The 15,607-nt window shown below is 44.6% G+C and overlaps 1 protein-coding gene across 1 annotated transcript in view; it reads left to right on the forward strand.

Moving 5' to 3' along the window:
- Window positions 1-15,607, forward strand: part of SVIL (supervillin) — a 185,943-nt gene that overhangs the window by 111,913 nt on the left and 58,423 nt on the right. Inside the window, 7 exon segments of the mRNA XM_040248038.1 lie at window positions 462-496; window positions 1,153-1,214; window positions 1,486-1,625; window positions 2,943-3,038; window positions 5,175-5,418; window positions 5,857-6,433; window positions 7,365-7,590. Of these exon segments, the coding sequence (XP_040103972.1) occupies window positions 462-496; window positions 1,153-1,214; window positions 1,486-1,625; window positions 2,943-3,038; window positions 5,175-5,418; window positions 5,857-6,433; window positions 7,365-7,590 (1,380 nt within the window).

Genomic DNA, 15,607 nt, shown 5'->3' on the forward strand with positions numbered 1-15,607 from the left:
AAGAAATGAGAAACATTAAACATTTAATGTTGTTAAATTTTTATGCCCTTAAGTTAGAATCCAGATTGTCCGCTAGATTATATGGTGAAAATAACTAAGGGGGTTCGTATTCAGTCTATCAGTGTCTATCTGCATGTTGTATGTGAGTGAGTTTTTATCATATGCTAACACAGAGAAATGAAAGCGTTTGTCTAAAAGGTGATTGTCAGTTGTGTTTAATAAGTCCTCCTTGGTCCTGGTTTGTCTCCACAAGGTGAAACACCTGGCCGGGCTGTGTGCACACATACCCACAGTGTCTGTAATAGTTGCCCACGCGTAGTCACAACTAGAGTTGCTACCAGGAGGGTGTTCTTTAAGAGGCTTTAATTGAATTTTTATTTTCACTTTTAATGTGATCCTTGGATCTTCCACTCCAACCAGCTAATTGTTTGTTATTGTTTTTTCACTCCTGTCTTTCCTAGGTCAACTTCAAATTCAGAAATGCCAGCTGCCGAGGGCAAGTATCTGTCTTTTTCTTCTTAATCATCTCACCCCAGATTAGATTTAGATAAGGTTTTTGCTTTTGAAAAGAAGATTATGGAACAATTACTTTCTTTCCAGCAGATTTTCTTCCTGTGAATATAATAAAGCCTGTTGAGGTTTTCACAAGAACCTTCTTTAGTTTTGAGAGAGTGAGAGCTGTGATATTAGCTATTTATTAAAACCATAGATTTGAATCAAAGAAGGTTTTTCATGTTACTTTCTTGTTACTATTTTATAATAAAGAAGAGAAATTCCTTCCTTAAAATCTCTTATTAATTCCATAATATCTATTCTTAAGTCAAATATGATAATAGAACATTATTGCCTGGACAAGAATTTTGTTTGGTGAATTGCAATGGGAATTAGTACCTTTTCACTGAGCAGAAGAATAGCTTTCCTCACCGAGAGGAAAATATTGCCTCTTGTTATTCTGGGGCTTCCCTGGTGGCTCAAACAGTAAAGAATCTGCCTGCAATGCGGGAGACCTGGGCTTGATCCCTGGATTGGGACGATCCCCTTTAGCATATTGATTCTTTTATTCAGAAGATTTCCAAGTCCGCCTTGGAAAACTTTTAAGAGACTTTCCCTACATTTTCTAATGATGTTCAGTCTATTTGTGACTCTTCACAGATGAAGAAAAGGTCGATGAGCGAGCAAGGCTAAGCGTCGCTGCTAAGAGGCTGCTCTTCAGGGTAAGATGTGCTGAAAGGTCATCAGAGTAAGCCATCACCTCCTGCAGGCGGCCCCTCCTGCGGATGGCCAGCCTGCAGCCCGCTCTGGGTTCTGGTCTGATCTCTCCTCCCATGTGGCCAGTGTGTGTGCTGCTGATGGCGATGCTGCCTCCTGGGGTGGCGGAGGGGGCCCCTCCTGTAGACCCTACAGGGTCTACAGAGTAGCCACGTTCTGCCGCCCCAGCTTCCTTTCCTCCAGTTGTTCAGACATTTACACTGTTTCCCACCTTAGGAGATGGAGAAGTCGTTTGATGAGAAGAGCGTCCCAAAGCGCCGCTCCCGCAACGCGGCTGTGGAGCAGAGGCTGCGGCGCCTACAGGACCGGTCCCACACGCAGCCCGTCACCACCGAGGAGGTGGTCATTGCAGCCACGTAAGTCCCTCCAGGGCCTCTGGGTCTTGGCTGGAAGGCCTTCTTTGTAAAGAGAAATTTAAAGACTTAAAACGAGGCGATCAGCAGACGGTTCAGTTAGAAGCCACCAAAAAGTAGGTGTTTGGGTGTCTGGTGTCCCTGAACTTTGTAAAGGGGTGTGTTAACCTATTGTATCTCCTAGAAGAACATGAAGGGAAATTTCCTTTTTATTTTTTTGCCTGGTTTCTTTTTTAATCCCTTTACAATGGAAAATTTAAAATATAAGAGTAGACGGGTTAATGTTCTGAGCCCCCATGCCCTCATCACCCAATCCCAAGAGCCAAAAACCTCAAGCCCATCTCCTCTCGCTCCCCCTGTTTGCTGCTGTAGTTATTTTCAAGCAAACCCTATATGTCGTTTCCTCCATAAATATTTTAGTCTGTATCTCAAAACAGACTAAAGATACAAGAGGATTCTCTTGGCTTTTAAATTATCATGATTTTTTTTTAAATTCCATGGAAGTCTCCAAACAGTGGGAAGTAAGTTTTGAGCCGTGTGTTCCCATGTGTTCAGTATGAATTTCCCACAGTAATTCATCCAGGGATCATTGCTTCCATTAAGCTAAAACTTTTATTAGTTTTTTTTTTTTTTTAATAGTTTCTCCTGCTGGACACACACGTGCACACACCCTTCCTGAAAAAATGAAGTTCATATCATTTACAGCATCAGCAGCCCACACGCAAAGCTGCTGTTAACTCAGCCACCTGAACTTCCTGTTTGTGGAAAAGTACATCTTATATTCACTGGGAACTCTTGGCAAATCAAAAAATAATAATAATATTTGGTTATTGTAAAATAAGAAACAACTAACCCTAGGAGCAAAACAGTAAATATAAGCAAAAAGTATCCACTTGTCAGACTTCCTGAATATACTTTGATGTGCTTATAGATGATATGAGGACCATGATTTTTCTAAAAAAGAGCTTAGGACAACTTAGTAAAACAGAGACATAATCTACTGCTTTGCTGGTGGTTAATATATTAGCTTCTTTTTAATTTTTCTTTTAAACTGGGGCACTTATTCTAAATATTCTAAATCCTTTCCAAGCTCGAAAAATCTGTTCCTGTTCCACTGACTTTGGGTCGTCTCTGTCTCTTATTTCCTCAGTTTGTAATTGCTTTTCAAGTTCTTTTGTGATTTTCCCAAATAAACTAGCGAACGATTTTGTTCCAGTATGTTTTGACGTAATGTTTCTGAATTGAAAACTACGCTCTCCTTAATGCTTCTTTTCTTCTCTCTCCTTATGAATGTTCCACCTTTGGCAATTGCTTTTAAAGTGAACCTACCCCTGCTTCGTGCTCAGTGGCCACCCACCCTGTAATGACAAGACATCCTAGCCCCACTGTAGCTAAGAGTCCCGTGCAGCCTGCCAGGTACTGGACAGAAGTTGCTGCATGTCACACTGAGAGCAGAGGTGCATCCTCCAAACTTGAATGTCTGTCGTTTGTCTGACAAACAAGTCAGCGCAAGGAGTTGTCCCAGCGAAGCGTGTGGCATCTTGCCGTCTCACACCGGGGGACTTCACGTAGGCCTGCATATGCCGGCATTTCATCCACCTGCTTTCTCTCTGTCCTGGAACTCAACCCCAACTAACCCACTCATCCATCTGTTTTGCTTCTGTTTTACATAACCCTGGTCATCCCTAAAAAATTTCATTTTTCATCTAAAATACTAGCACTTATTAAAGGCTAACAGAAAAATAGGACCTTAACCTGAATGTTGAAAGTCTTATCATGCTTAAACACTTCTAGACATGAATACATGCTTACAAACAACCTTACCTGTTTTCTAATGGATAGACAATGCCGTTATATTTGAGGATCCGGACAGTAACAATTCATAGTGTCTGAACTTAGATGCTTTACTGTTATGTTTTAAGTTGTGATGTTTTAAAGTGATGTCCTTAAGGCAGGAAAATATCCCTTCTATTTCACTGTTACAGGCCAAAACACAAAGGCTAATGCAAGATTAAAACAAGTAAGATGACAGTTCAGAAAGAAAGCCGGCATTGTCGAGATGCAGGCTCTCTTCGAGAAAGCAGGTTTCTAGCGCACCTACTTCTTCCCTGAGCTCAGTTATGTGTGACTCTTTGCAACCCCATGGACTGCAGCCCACCAGGCTCCTCTCTCCATGGAATTTTCCAGGCAAGAATACTGCAGCAGGCTGCCATTTCCTTCTCTGGGGGATCTTCCCCACCCAGGGATTGGACCCACATCTCTTGCTTCTCCTGAATTGGTGTCTTTACAACTAGAGCCACCTGGGAAGCCCAGTCCTACTCTGGACCTCAGGAGAGATGCCGAGACTCAGGTCCCCTTACTCCCACCTCACTGTGCCCTGGAAAACTGACACCCCTCTCTGGTCTGGGACAACTTGTAGAGCACTAGTTAATCAGGGTCAAGGCAGAGCATACTCTTCTCCTGGACTTGAGCACTGGGTGTCCCTGTGGCAGAAGGTACATTGTCTTAGACCTTCCAAGATTCACGAGACCAGGAAACTGGAAGCCTTCTCCTCTTGGAGGGATTCATCAGCACCAAAATGTCCTTCACCTTTCAAGTTACCAGGAATTTCAGATTTTTAGTACCTTTTAGGAAACAGATGGAAACCTACGAGAGAAAATCCTAGGTTAAAAGAGGAGAATGATCTTTACAGTGAAACTATTTGTATGTAGTAAGTGAACATCAAAACCCTGTGTTGTAGTTAATGCTTTTGATAGAATAATTGTATTATTTCCTAACTTTAAAATGTAGGGACTTCCCTGGAGGTCCAGTGGTTAAGACTTTGCCTAGAGGGTGGAGGTTAGATCCCTGGTGAGGGAGCTAAGATCCCAGAGAGCTAAGAGATATGCGATTCTGCCCATCCCCACGAAAAAGAAAAATAAACAACAGAAGCAATATTGTAACAAATTTAATGAAGACTTTTAGAATGGTCCACATTTTTAAAAAAAATTAAAAAAAAATGTAAAGACCACCATCTGAACCACACATTTAGATAATGTCTAAATAGGCTGCATGGAGAAGGAAATGGCAACCCACTCCAGTATTCTTGCCTGGAGAATCCCGAGGACAGAAGAGCCTGGTGGGCTGCCATCTATGGGGTCACACAGAGTTAGACACGGCTGAAGCAACTTAGCAGCACCAGCAGCAAACAGGCCACAGGCAAGGTCTGAGGACTCCTCCTAGCTGTATTTATTGTTGATACTAGCAGTACAGCTCCTCTCTCTAAGATAAGGTATACCTAAGCCTTAATTTGTTTAATTCTATAATTAGGAAACTCAATGTTTAGAAATAATCCAGAGCTGAAAATCTGTGTGGCATTGACTGTGCAAGGGTCCTCAGCTAGAGTGTTCACTCTCTTATTAATAGCTGAGCAACTGCCCACACCTGTCTTGAATCTAGATAGGGGAAAATAAGCCCCTTTTCCAGTGACACTTTGAAGAAAGTTAACAGACAGACTTAGCGATGGGCTTCTGTTTCTCTCCCTGTGTGGGGCTGACATCTCCCCCCTTTCAGATTGCAGGCGTCTGCTCACCAAAAGGCATTAGCCAAAGACCAGACAATTGAGAGCAAAGATTCTGCTGAGCAGGGAGAACCTGACTCCTCCACTCTGAGCTTAGCAGAGAAGCTGGCCTTGTTTAACAAACTGTCCCAGCCGGTCTCAAAAGCCATTTCAACGCGGAACAGATTAGATATGAGACAGAGGAGGATGAATGCTCGTTATCAAACCCAGCCGGTCACGCTTGGAGAGGTGGAACAGGTGGGTGCCCTGCGATCCAGCTCCAAGGTTGCACGTATGTCCTGAAAATATGGGAGCATGCTGTCCCATGGGGGTTAATGATACGATTAAGGGGCTCGACCTGTACTCTGTGTTAGCTGTCGCTACTTGGTCATAACTTCATTCTTAAGGAGGATAACCACACCAAGGATGTTTCTCTTCTCTTGTTCACATTATGGCTGAAATGATCTGAAGTTGAGTCCATCAAGGGGAGAAAAACAGAATGCACAACCTGCCTTTCACGCAGATGATTGGATTAACGAGACGCATTTTGCAACTACATCTAGGTTTGCTTTCTCACCAACAGAAGCAGAAAAACTGCCCCAAATGTAGTGTCTCCATCCATGTCAGTCCATCCACAGGTATTTACCCAGGCGGTGTTTTTAAATCACCTTTTATTTTTGAACTGTGTCCTCCCAGGTGCAGAGCGGCAAGCTCATGGCTTTCTCCCCCACCGTTAACACGTCTGTGTCCACTGCGGCATCTACCGTCCCCGCCATGTATGCAGGGAATCTTCGGACAAAGCCACTTCCAGATGACAGCTTTGGTGCCACTGAGCAGAAGTTTGCTTCTTCGCTAGAAAACTCCGACTCCCCAGTTAGAAGCATCCTGAAATCCCAAGGCTGGCAGCCCTCGGTCGAGGGTGCTGGGAGCAAAGCAATGTTGAGAGAATTTGAAGAGACAGAACGCAAGGGAGGCTTGACAGGTGGAGATGGCGGGGTTACAAAGTATGGGTCCTTCGAGGAAGCAGAGCTGTCCTACCCTGTCCTCAGCAGAGTCCGGGAGGGAGACAGCCTTAAAGAGCCCATCTATGCCCTTCCGAGGAAAGGAAGCCTGGAGCTCACCCATCCTCCCATCGCCCAGCTTGGTGATGAGCTGAAGGAATTTTCCACCCCAAAAAGCACCATGCAGGCGAGCCCGGACTGGAAGGAGAGGCAGCTCTTTGAAGAGAAGGTGGACTTGGAGACTGTCACAAAGAGAAAGTTTTCGCTGAAAGGTAACTTACTACTGCTCTTTCTTTTCTGCTGAATGGGTCGCATGTGTTTGGGATTGTTTTTAACTGAATTGTGAAGGCAGATGACAGCTGAGTGTAAAGCGTTGAATGAAAGTCTGGTGTGAATGGTACCCTTCCCGGACTTTTCTTCCTCTTGAACTTGACCTGTTCAGAGGACTCATAAATTATGTCTGCCGTAAAAGTACCTGAAGTGTTTTACTACATCTTCATAAGGGTTTTGGATGGCTTTGGTCATGTTAACTGAACTGCTAGCTCTTTTGGCTCCTTTTAGAAATTGATGACCTGACAAGACTTTTCTGCCAATCCAATGGTTAAGCCTCTGCGCTTCCAATGTAGGGGTCACAGGTTCGATCTGTGATCGAGGAACATGCCTTGCAGCATGACCAAAAAATAAAAATATAAAAATAAGAAAAATTAAATTGAGGATCTCAAAGGTCCCGGGCTGGGTGAGCACAGGGAATAGGGCGGGAACCCAGTTTCTGGTTTCAGGTTCTCTTTCTTCTTGTGCAGACCAGCAAGCCGTGCTGCACAGGACTGTAATTCTCTCTCTGCATTTCCATAAAATGATAGTGTGTCAGTTATAAGAGTGGTTAGGTTGGGGAGTACTGCACATATGAAATGTCAAAGTATTGTTTAGGAGGCGTAGAGACATTTCTGCAGTGTCGTCCAAACCAACTTCCTGTGTCTGGCACAGGATTGTCACAGAACAAGTCACTGGGTGGGGTCATCCGCTGGGAAGTTTGGTTTTCTCAGGGACCAGAGCGTGCCCCAGATTTGCATAAACCCCAGGGGATTGGGTAACCTGCCACGTGCCCACGGATTGAACTCTAAGTGCAGGATCATCCGGGGGTGAAGGGCTTGAAGAATGTTTGCCCGGGGGAGTAAGTGCTGACAGGGCTCCTTTCCTTCCCAGCAGCGGAGTTTGGGGAACCCACTTCTGAGCAGACTGGCGCGGCTGCTGGGAAACCGGCTACTCCGTCTGCAACCCCCGTGTCCTGGAAGCCGCAGGATCCCTCTGGACAGCCTCAGGAGAAGCGGTATCAGAGCCCGTGTGTGATGTTTGCTGCTGGAGAGATCAAAGCCCCGGCAGTGGAGGGCAGCCTCGACTCCCCCAGCAAAACCATGTCCATTAAAGAAAGGTAATGAGATTTCGTGACCGAGAAGGCATTCTGTTGGGGTGGGATGGGCAGTTTACAGCTTGCTTTTAGACAAAGATCTGAGGAACAGGCAATGGGAGAAAATCATGAATCCAACTACACAAGGGAATAAGCAGTTCTTCCGGGAAGTTTGAAAGCTAACCACGTTCATCCTGGTGTCTGGACTGATAAAGTTGGGCGGCGCTGGTTCAAAACTCTATGAGGAAACAAACGGAGACTTTCGCCTGCTTCTTTGGTTGCTGCTTCTGTTTTCTTTTCTTTTAATACTAAATTCTCTGACCAGCCAGGGATGGAAGCAGAGATTGTGGCTCTTTTCCTTTCAGGTTTGCGTGTCTTGAAATTGAATGCACAACTGCTTGTGACTGTCTTTCAATGGAAAATATGTGTGGAGGGATTGGAGATAAATTCAGATTTGGGATTTGAATCAAAGTTTTGTTTACGTTACAGAAAGTAAAATGGATGACTTCTGCAATGCATTTAGACATTTCATATCAGGTAATAGCTGTGAAGACTGCATCTGAGGATTAAATAACACCAAAACCTCATTTCATTCAAAACAGTGATGGAGGGTTGAGAGGAGATAAAGAGGGCAGGTACAAAGAATCAGAGTTAAATATTTGGGGTTGTGTTTTCCTTGTTAGCCTCTAGCAAAAGATGTAAGTGACCTGAGGACTGGGTGAAGAAGCTTCTCCTCAATTTCCTAGTTTGATTGGCAGAAGTATGGCTCCACCTACTTGGATCCCCACCCCCCCTCCCTAAGCACCTCCACCGTTCAGAAGTTTTCTTCCTCTGAACTGCACTGGCAAGTCTGATTTCTCTAAGTACATTTCCAACTACTTAAGACAACGTAATAAACCACAGTGAAAACTCTTCATTCATTTTTTCCAAGTCAAACCTTGGAATAATATTCACAAAATGTTAGATAGATGGAGACTTTTTTAACCAACAAATTAATGAGAATGCTAAAGCTTATTTTCTTCCACCTTTGCTTATTTAAAATTCACAGTGCAGAATGCCTAGAAAACTGAGGGGACTTGGATGTTGGGGTGAGCTGACTAGAAGGTGTTTGGCCTATTCTGGCATGAAGTCCTCCTCCACGGAAACCCAGCTCACAGAAGGCTTGATCCAGAGTCCTTACTATGTCTTTATTGAAGTATAGTTGATTTACAATGTTGTTGTGAGTTATAGGTATACCGCAGAGTGATTTGGTTCTTTTCCATTTTAGGTTATTATGGGATGTTGAATATAGTCCCCTGTGCTATATACAGTAGGTCCTTGTTTATCTATTGATATTTTATACATAGTAGTGTATATATGTTAATCTCATACTCCTAATTTATCCATCTCCCTGCTTTTCCATCTGGTAACCATAAGTTTGTTTTTTATTTCTACGAGTATGTTTGTTTCATAAATAAGTTCATTTGTATTATTTTTTAGTTTCTACATGTAAGCGATATCATATAGTATTTGTCTTTTTCTGTCTGACGTTCTTCACTTAGTATGATTATCTCTGGGTCCATCCGTGTTGCTGCAAATGCCAATATCTCACTCCATTTTATGGCTGAGTAGTATTCCATTGTACATGTACCACATCTTCCTTACCCATTCCTCTGTTGATGGACTTTCACCTTGTTTCCGTGTCTCGGCTACTGTGAACAGTGCTGCTATGAACGTTGGGGGGCGTGGCTTTTGTAGGCTTAGTGTTTTCTCCAGTTATACGCCCAGGAGTGGGAGTGCTGGATCAGGTTTTTGAGGAACCTCCATACTGTTCTCCATAGTGGCTGCACAAACTTACATTCCCATCAACAGTGCAGGAGGGTACCCTTTTCTCTGCACCGTCCAAAGACCCAACTATTGATAACTGGTTAGGTAAAAGGATGAAGTATCATTTAAGGAAATTAATGATAAATATCACTTATACACAAGCTCTGATCTTTTACACACCAGAAAACATTCTTGGGGTAAAATGCCAGTAGAAAATACTAATATACTCCCTTCTCTCAAAGGCTTTGGAAAGAGATTTCCCATCTTGGGGTATATTCTGTCTGTTAGGTTGTCTAATGAAGTTTTGTGTCAAACTGCTATGCAGTCATTCTTGGCTCACTTGCCTGTGTTTAGCAAATCTTAGTTTCTTTTTTTTTTTTTTTTTCTGAAAGCAGTTTTTAATTCTACCGTAAAATTCTAAATAAAAAAAAAAATGTGAGATGCTGTAAAGGTGCAGCTTCCTAACCCAGGCTTGTGGATGTCTGAGGAGTTGGAGGGTGGCTGTAAGGTTGCTATTAGCTGCCCGGAAGGAGGATAAAAACCAAACGTGTACACATGGACGTTCTGGCCGGCGAGAGACAGTCCTTCCCGCAGACCCAAGGGGCTCCCGGCCACAGTCTGTCCAGAACCATGATCGTAAGAATGCTTCTTAAATATTCAGCTATTCAGTTTACTTGACAAACTGCACGTTTAAAAAGGAAAGAGGGACACTTGATTTAGCATCTACGTTGGTAATAGACTATGCCAAGACGAAATATATCGCCAGAGATCTTTCCCCCTTACCTCAATGGTACTTTTATTTGCACTTTGGTGAAATAGCAGAGCTACGTATTTCTTTACAATCCACACAGTAGCTTTTCCCCAAGAAGTGGAGGGACATTAGTCCTTCCTCCTGTTAAATAATTATGAAGCTTGACCATTTAAAATAAGAAAGCTCCTCATATAATATTTATTTGGGCTTTGCTTTTTTTGAGGTGACATATAAAGTAGACCTTTTAAACCTTATTCTAATTCCTCTGATCACCTGCTTCACCATAGGAGAGGTTGAATTCCAGGGGCCCTGGGGCCACGTGGTGAATAGGGCCAACCCTAATAGGGGCTGGTCTTAGTCTCTCTTCCTCCGTACATGAGGCAGGGCTGCTGTGTGTTCAGATGAATGTTTTAGCAGCAAACATGTTCTCCCTGGAGGACAGAAATTCTAACTAGACAACAGTGCTAGGAAGAATCCATCCTCTTCCTGTACTAATTTTCTCAGTTCATGTGTTCCTGGCATCACTTGTTTTGAATTTCGCTTTCGCGGTTCAGACTCTTGGAGACCAGACTCTGGACATTGCCAGTTTCCTTCATCATTTCTTCTAAACAACCACAGCCTGAGGATGTAGTTTGGTCTTCCTTGATCTTGTGGGTCTATCTCTTTCCTGCTCAGGACTTGAGCATCGTTTGTTTTTGTTTCTTTAAAGCTGGTGGTATGGACTGGCAAATTCTCTGGACTCAGAGATTTTCTTGGAGTTGACTTTTTATTTTTTCTCTTAATAGTTTTATTTATTTAGTTTTCACTATGCTGAGTCTTCTTTGCAGCATGGGCTTTTATCTAGTTGCAGTAAGCAGGGACTGCTCTCTAGTTGGGGTGCACGGACTTCTCATTGCGATGGCTTCTCTTGTTGCAAAGTATGGGCTTTAGGGCACGCAGGCTTCAGTAGCTGAGGGTCATGGGCTCAGTAGTTGCAGTTCCTGGGCTCTAGAGCACAGGCTTGGTAGTTGTGGCTCAGAGGCTTAGTTGCTCTGTGGCATGTGGGATCTTTCTGGATCAGGGATCAAACCCGTGTCTCCTGCATTGGCAGGCAGATTCTTTACCACAGAGCCACCAGGGAAACCCAGGACTTGAGCATCTTAAGTCCTCTCTCCCGAGGCCCACAGAGGTACCTCTTGTGTTTCTCTCATGTGACATCACAGAGTGCTGAAGATGGCCCTTCGAAGGAGCCAATATATCCCTGTTTCATAGACATAAACTAAGACTTAGAAAAGCGTAGCAGCTGAGAAATTAGAGGAACTCTTCCATACCTTCCTCTTTTTTACAATATATGTGTTGCTCAAGAAAACATATCTGTAAGTTCCTTATCTTTTTTCATCTTTCTGACATGTAGAATGTCAAGTTTGGATCATAACTAGCCTAAAGTTGAGGATATATTTTGCTTTCCCCATCGAACTGATAGCATCACTGTTTCATAACAGCCTACATGGTTTGGGTTTCAGTTCAGTTCAGTCACTCAGTCGTGTCCGACTCTTTGCGACGCCATGAACCACAGCACACCAGGCCTCCCTGTCCATCACCAACTGCCAGAGTCCACCCAAACCCATGTCCACTGAGTTGGTGATGCCATCCAACCATCTCATCCTCTATCGTCCCCTTCTCCTCCTGCCCTCAATCTTTCCTAGCATCAGGGTCTTTTCAAATGAGTCAGCTCTTTGCATCAGGTGGCCAATGTATTGAGTTTAAGTTGTCCCTAATGGGGGACTTCTTTGAAAACCATAGTAAATCAGATACATTTTGTGTTGCTTAAGGATAAAATCTTTGATACCTCTTTAAAAGTAGATTAGGCTTTTAGAAATCTTATTTCCACAGTTACTGAAACAGCTGCACCTGTGCTTTCACTTTGGGGCAGAGAAGATGACTAAAAACGGCAAAAGATCCAACTTTCCATTGGGATGTCGATGGAGCTTTAGGATGTGTTGAACTCCCAGGAATGTTGACGAGGCCACCCGTGCCTCTGGTGAGCCTGCGACTCCTGCCTTCTAGGGCCCTGGCGGGGGTCCCCTGTGTTCCCTGTGAGTCCCACCATGCACCCAGCCAGACTGGAGGTTCTTACTCTGCAGCCTCAAGAGTTCAGCCACTAGAGGGCCCCAGGTTCATGTAAGAGCTTGGGGCAGGCATGCCTTTTTTCCTTTGCTACCTCCTTTTCTGATCTTTGATTTGCCCTCATTTAAAAGACTTATTAGTTCACTCCTCCAGCCTATAAATCAGCCACGACCCAAGATGTGGTCTAAGGACTAGTCCATGCTCTTTTCAGCCACGTCTGTGTGGTACCTGTGATTCTCTGAAATGAGGGGACATTTTTAAAGGAGGAAGAAGAAACTGTACAGCAGCTTAGAGGCACACGATCTGCACGGCCCACACTTGACTCGATGCTGACTGCCGTGAACCTGCAGAACCTGTTCCAATCAAATCAGGCTCTCAGACCAGTGCTGCTGAAATGTCCTGCCTTGGGCCAGTATTGCATGCTGAGAACACATGGGCTATGGCCAGAGGGAGAGCCACTTCCCCAGTGGCTGGGCAGATATCCACGTGGTGGCCCTGGGCCCGGTGTCGGGGTAAATAACTGGGGACTACTCACTGGTAGTAGTGAACTAAGCAGCAGTAAACTAAGCAGATGCCCAGTTCTCAACCTCCCAGCCCTGCAAATAGCACTTGGACTTGGCGGATGCTGAAAGCACTCACAGTTGTTTGAATTGCATAGATAGGCGGTAATTTATGGCATGTGGGCTTCCCAGGTGGTGCTAGTGGTAAAGAACTCCCCGGCCAATGCAGGAGACCCAAGAGACGCAGGTTCGATCCCTGGGTTGGAAAGATCCCCTGGAGAAGGGCAGTGCAACCCATTCCAGTATTCTTGCCTGGAAAATCCCATGGACAGAGGAGCCTGGCAGGCTACAGTCCATGGGGTTGCAAAGAGTCAGACACCACTGAAGTGACAGCCCGCACCCATGTAGGACCAGACGCTCAGCTCCCCAGCCCTCTGCGTGCACAGTGGGTCTGCAGGGAGTCAGGAGGGTTGTGAGACTGCAGGAGAGAAGGCATTTGGAAAGGTCCCCCACCTTCCTGAGCTTGTTCAACACCAAGTAGGAAATCAAGAGGGACGGGAATAATAATGTGTGTTTCAGTGTGTGTTAATTTCAAGTTTTCTATTACCTGCACTCTGCAGGCTTGGGCTGGATTCAGTACCATGTGGGCTCAAGTGAAGCTCAGTTTCTTCCATATTATTTTGGTTACTCTGTAGCCTTTGGAAGTGAGACTTCCAAAGGTCATCCTGAGAATGACCCTGCCAGCACATCCAGAAGCAAGATTTCAAGTTCTTGGAAGGGACGAATTCTTTGAAGGCCATCCCAGCAAGGGGGGAAAAAAAAAAAATATATATATATATATATATACACACACACACATACACACACACACACACAATATATACTATATATATATAGTGTGTGTGTATATATATACACAATACAGTTTCTAACACATGAGAGTGAAAACATGCCTGGTGAGCTTATACACAAGTAGTGAAACAAGCCACCCACTAGGATGGGAGGCAGGATATGCCTGGGATGGAACCATAGCTCCCTGCCCCTGTGACATGCAGGGTGACCTGAGTGAGTGACTGCATCCTCGCTTCGTTCAGGATAACGATATCTGGGCTCTTAGAGGCCGTGGGGCACATCAGCAGAATACATGGTGGACCATAGAGTGACAAAAGATCCACGCTTTGCCTTTTTCTAAATCAGTTCTCCATTCCCAAAGCAGCCACTAAGGTAGCCAGCAGGAGAGACCACCACAATGAGAAGGCCATGCACTACAACTGGATCGTAGCCCCCACCCACCACAACCAGAGAAAGCCCTCACACAGCAACAAAGACCCCGCACAACCGAAAATAAATTAATTCGTTAAAAAAGAAAAGACTATAACCAAGGAAGAGCCAGCTAGAAGAGATGCACAGTGTGAGGTGTGAGGAAAGCATATGATTCTTTAGATGATGTTGCCATTGCTTCAGATATTTGGGATCTTATGTTTGAGAATGTCTTTAAAGACCCAGAGTAGATCATAAACCCAACTTCTGAGGCTGCATTTTTTTTTTAATTTCTCTGAAATCACTTGGACTCTAATCTGATTCAAAAGGCAAGGTAGCCAAGATGCATAACTACTGGTGGGTCAAGGGTGAAGTAAGAGAGCTGGTTCTGAGCTGTAAGGAGAATATCAATGAAGCAAATGTCTGTGCTCACAAGATGATGAATTAGAAATACATCTTTGTGTGGGTGTGGAAGTGCCGGCATGCTTACTTTTTGGAAGTCTTCTTTATAGACACTTTGAAGGTTCTACTGCAGCATGCTAGTGCTCTTGATTTTTCTTCATGATTTGATTTTACTCAATTATTTTTCCTATTAGAAGAAAACTGACTCATTTCAGAATAATTGGAGGAAAGATCAATCTTAGTCCATATATAGTCTGACCTTCAGATGGAAACCCTTAAGGGGATTTAGAATCTCTTTTCAAGTACGTGAACTAGCCGTTGTAGAAGGCAGAGCACTGCCAAGCGTCACAAATGATAGAATCTGGGGCTGAATGAGAGCATGTAGGGCGCAGAGAGTCGGACACGACTGAGGGACTCAGCACAGCACAGCACGGGGCCTGACTTAGATACAAGATTCTGACTCTGATTTCCAAGGGGGTTCTCCCTCCCCCCACCACCACTGAGTAGTTGTCTGATACAAGCTGGGTGTCCTGCAATTCCACCCAATTCTGACACTGTCTACGCAGAGATAGGCTCAGACCAGAGAGTAAGGGCTTGGGTCCTGCAAGACAGTCCCTCCCCGCTTCTTCAGACACCTGTTGTAAGTCCAGGCCCTTATCTATGCTCCCAGCCCATTACGCAGATATAGACTAGAGGGTCCAACATCATTCTCCTTGGATTCAATCACTTGCTAGAGGGGCTCACAGAACTCAGAGAAATATTCTAATTTACTAGACCTCAAGTTTTTATAGAAGAATGTAGGACTTCCCTGGTGGTACCATGGATAAGAATCTGCCTGTCAATGAAGGGGACATGATCCCTGATCCAGGAAGATCCCACATGCTCTGAAGCAACTAAGCCCGTGCACCACGACTGCGCCTGAGCTCTAGAGCCCAAGAGCCGCGACTCCTGAGCCCATGTGCTGCAGCTGTTGGATCCCGCATGCCTAGAGGCTGTGCTCTGCAACAGGAGAAACCACTGCAGGGAGAAGCCCATGCACTGCAAGTAGAGAGTAGACCCCGCTCACTGCAACCGGAGAAAGCCCCCAAGCAGCAGCAAAGACCCAGCACAGCCAAAAATAAATAACTTTTAAAAAAACAGTCTAAGGAACAGCCAGCTAGAAGAGACGGACCCTGCAGGGTGTGAGGAAACGGTGTGGAGTTTCATGCTTTCCCTG

This window comes from Oryx dammah, unplaced genomic scaffold (genome assembly GCF_014754425.2).
Source record: "Oryx dammah isolate SB20612 unplaced genomic scaffold, SCBI_Odam_1.1 HiC_scaffold_10, whole genome shotgun sequence".
NCBI lineage: Eukaryota > Metazoa > Chordata > Mammalia > Artiodactyla > Bovidae > Oryx > Oryx dammah.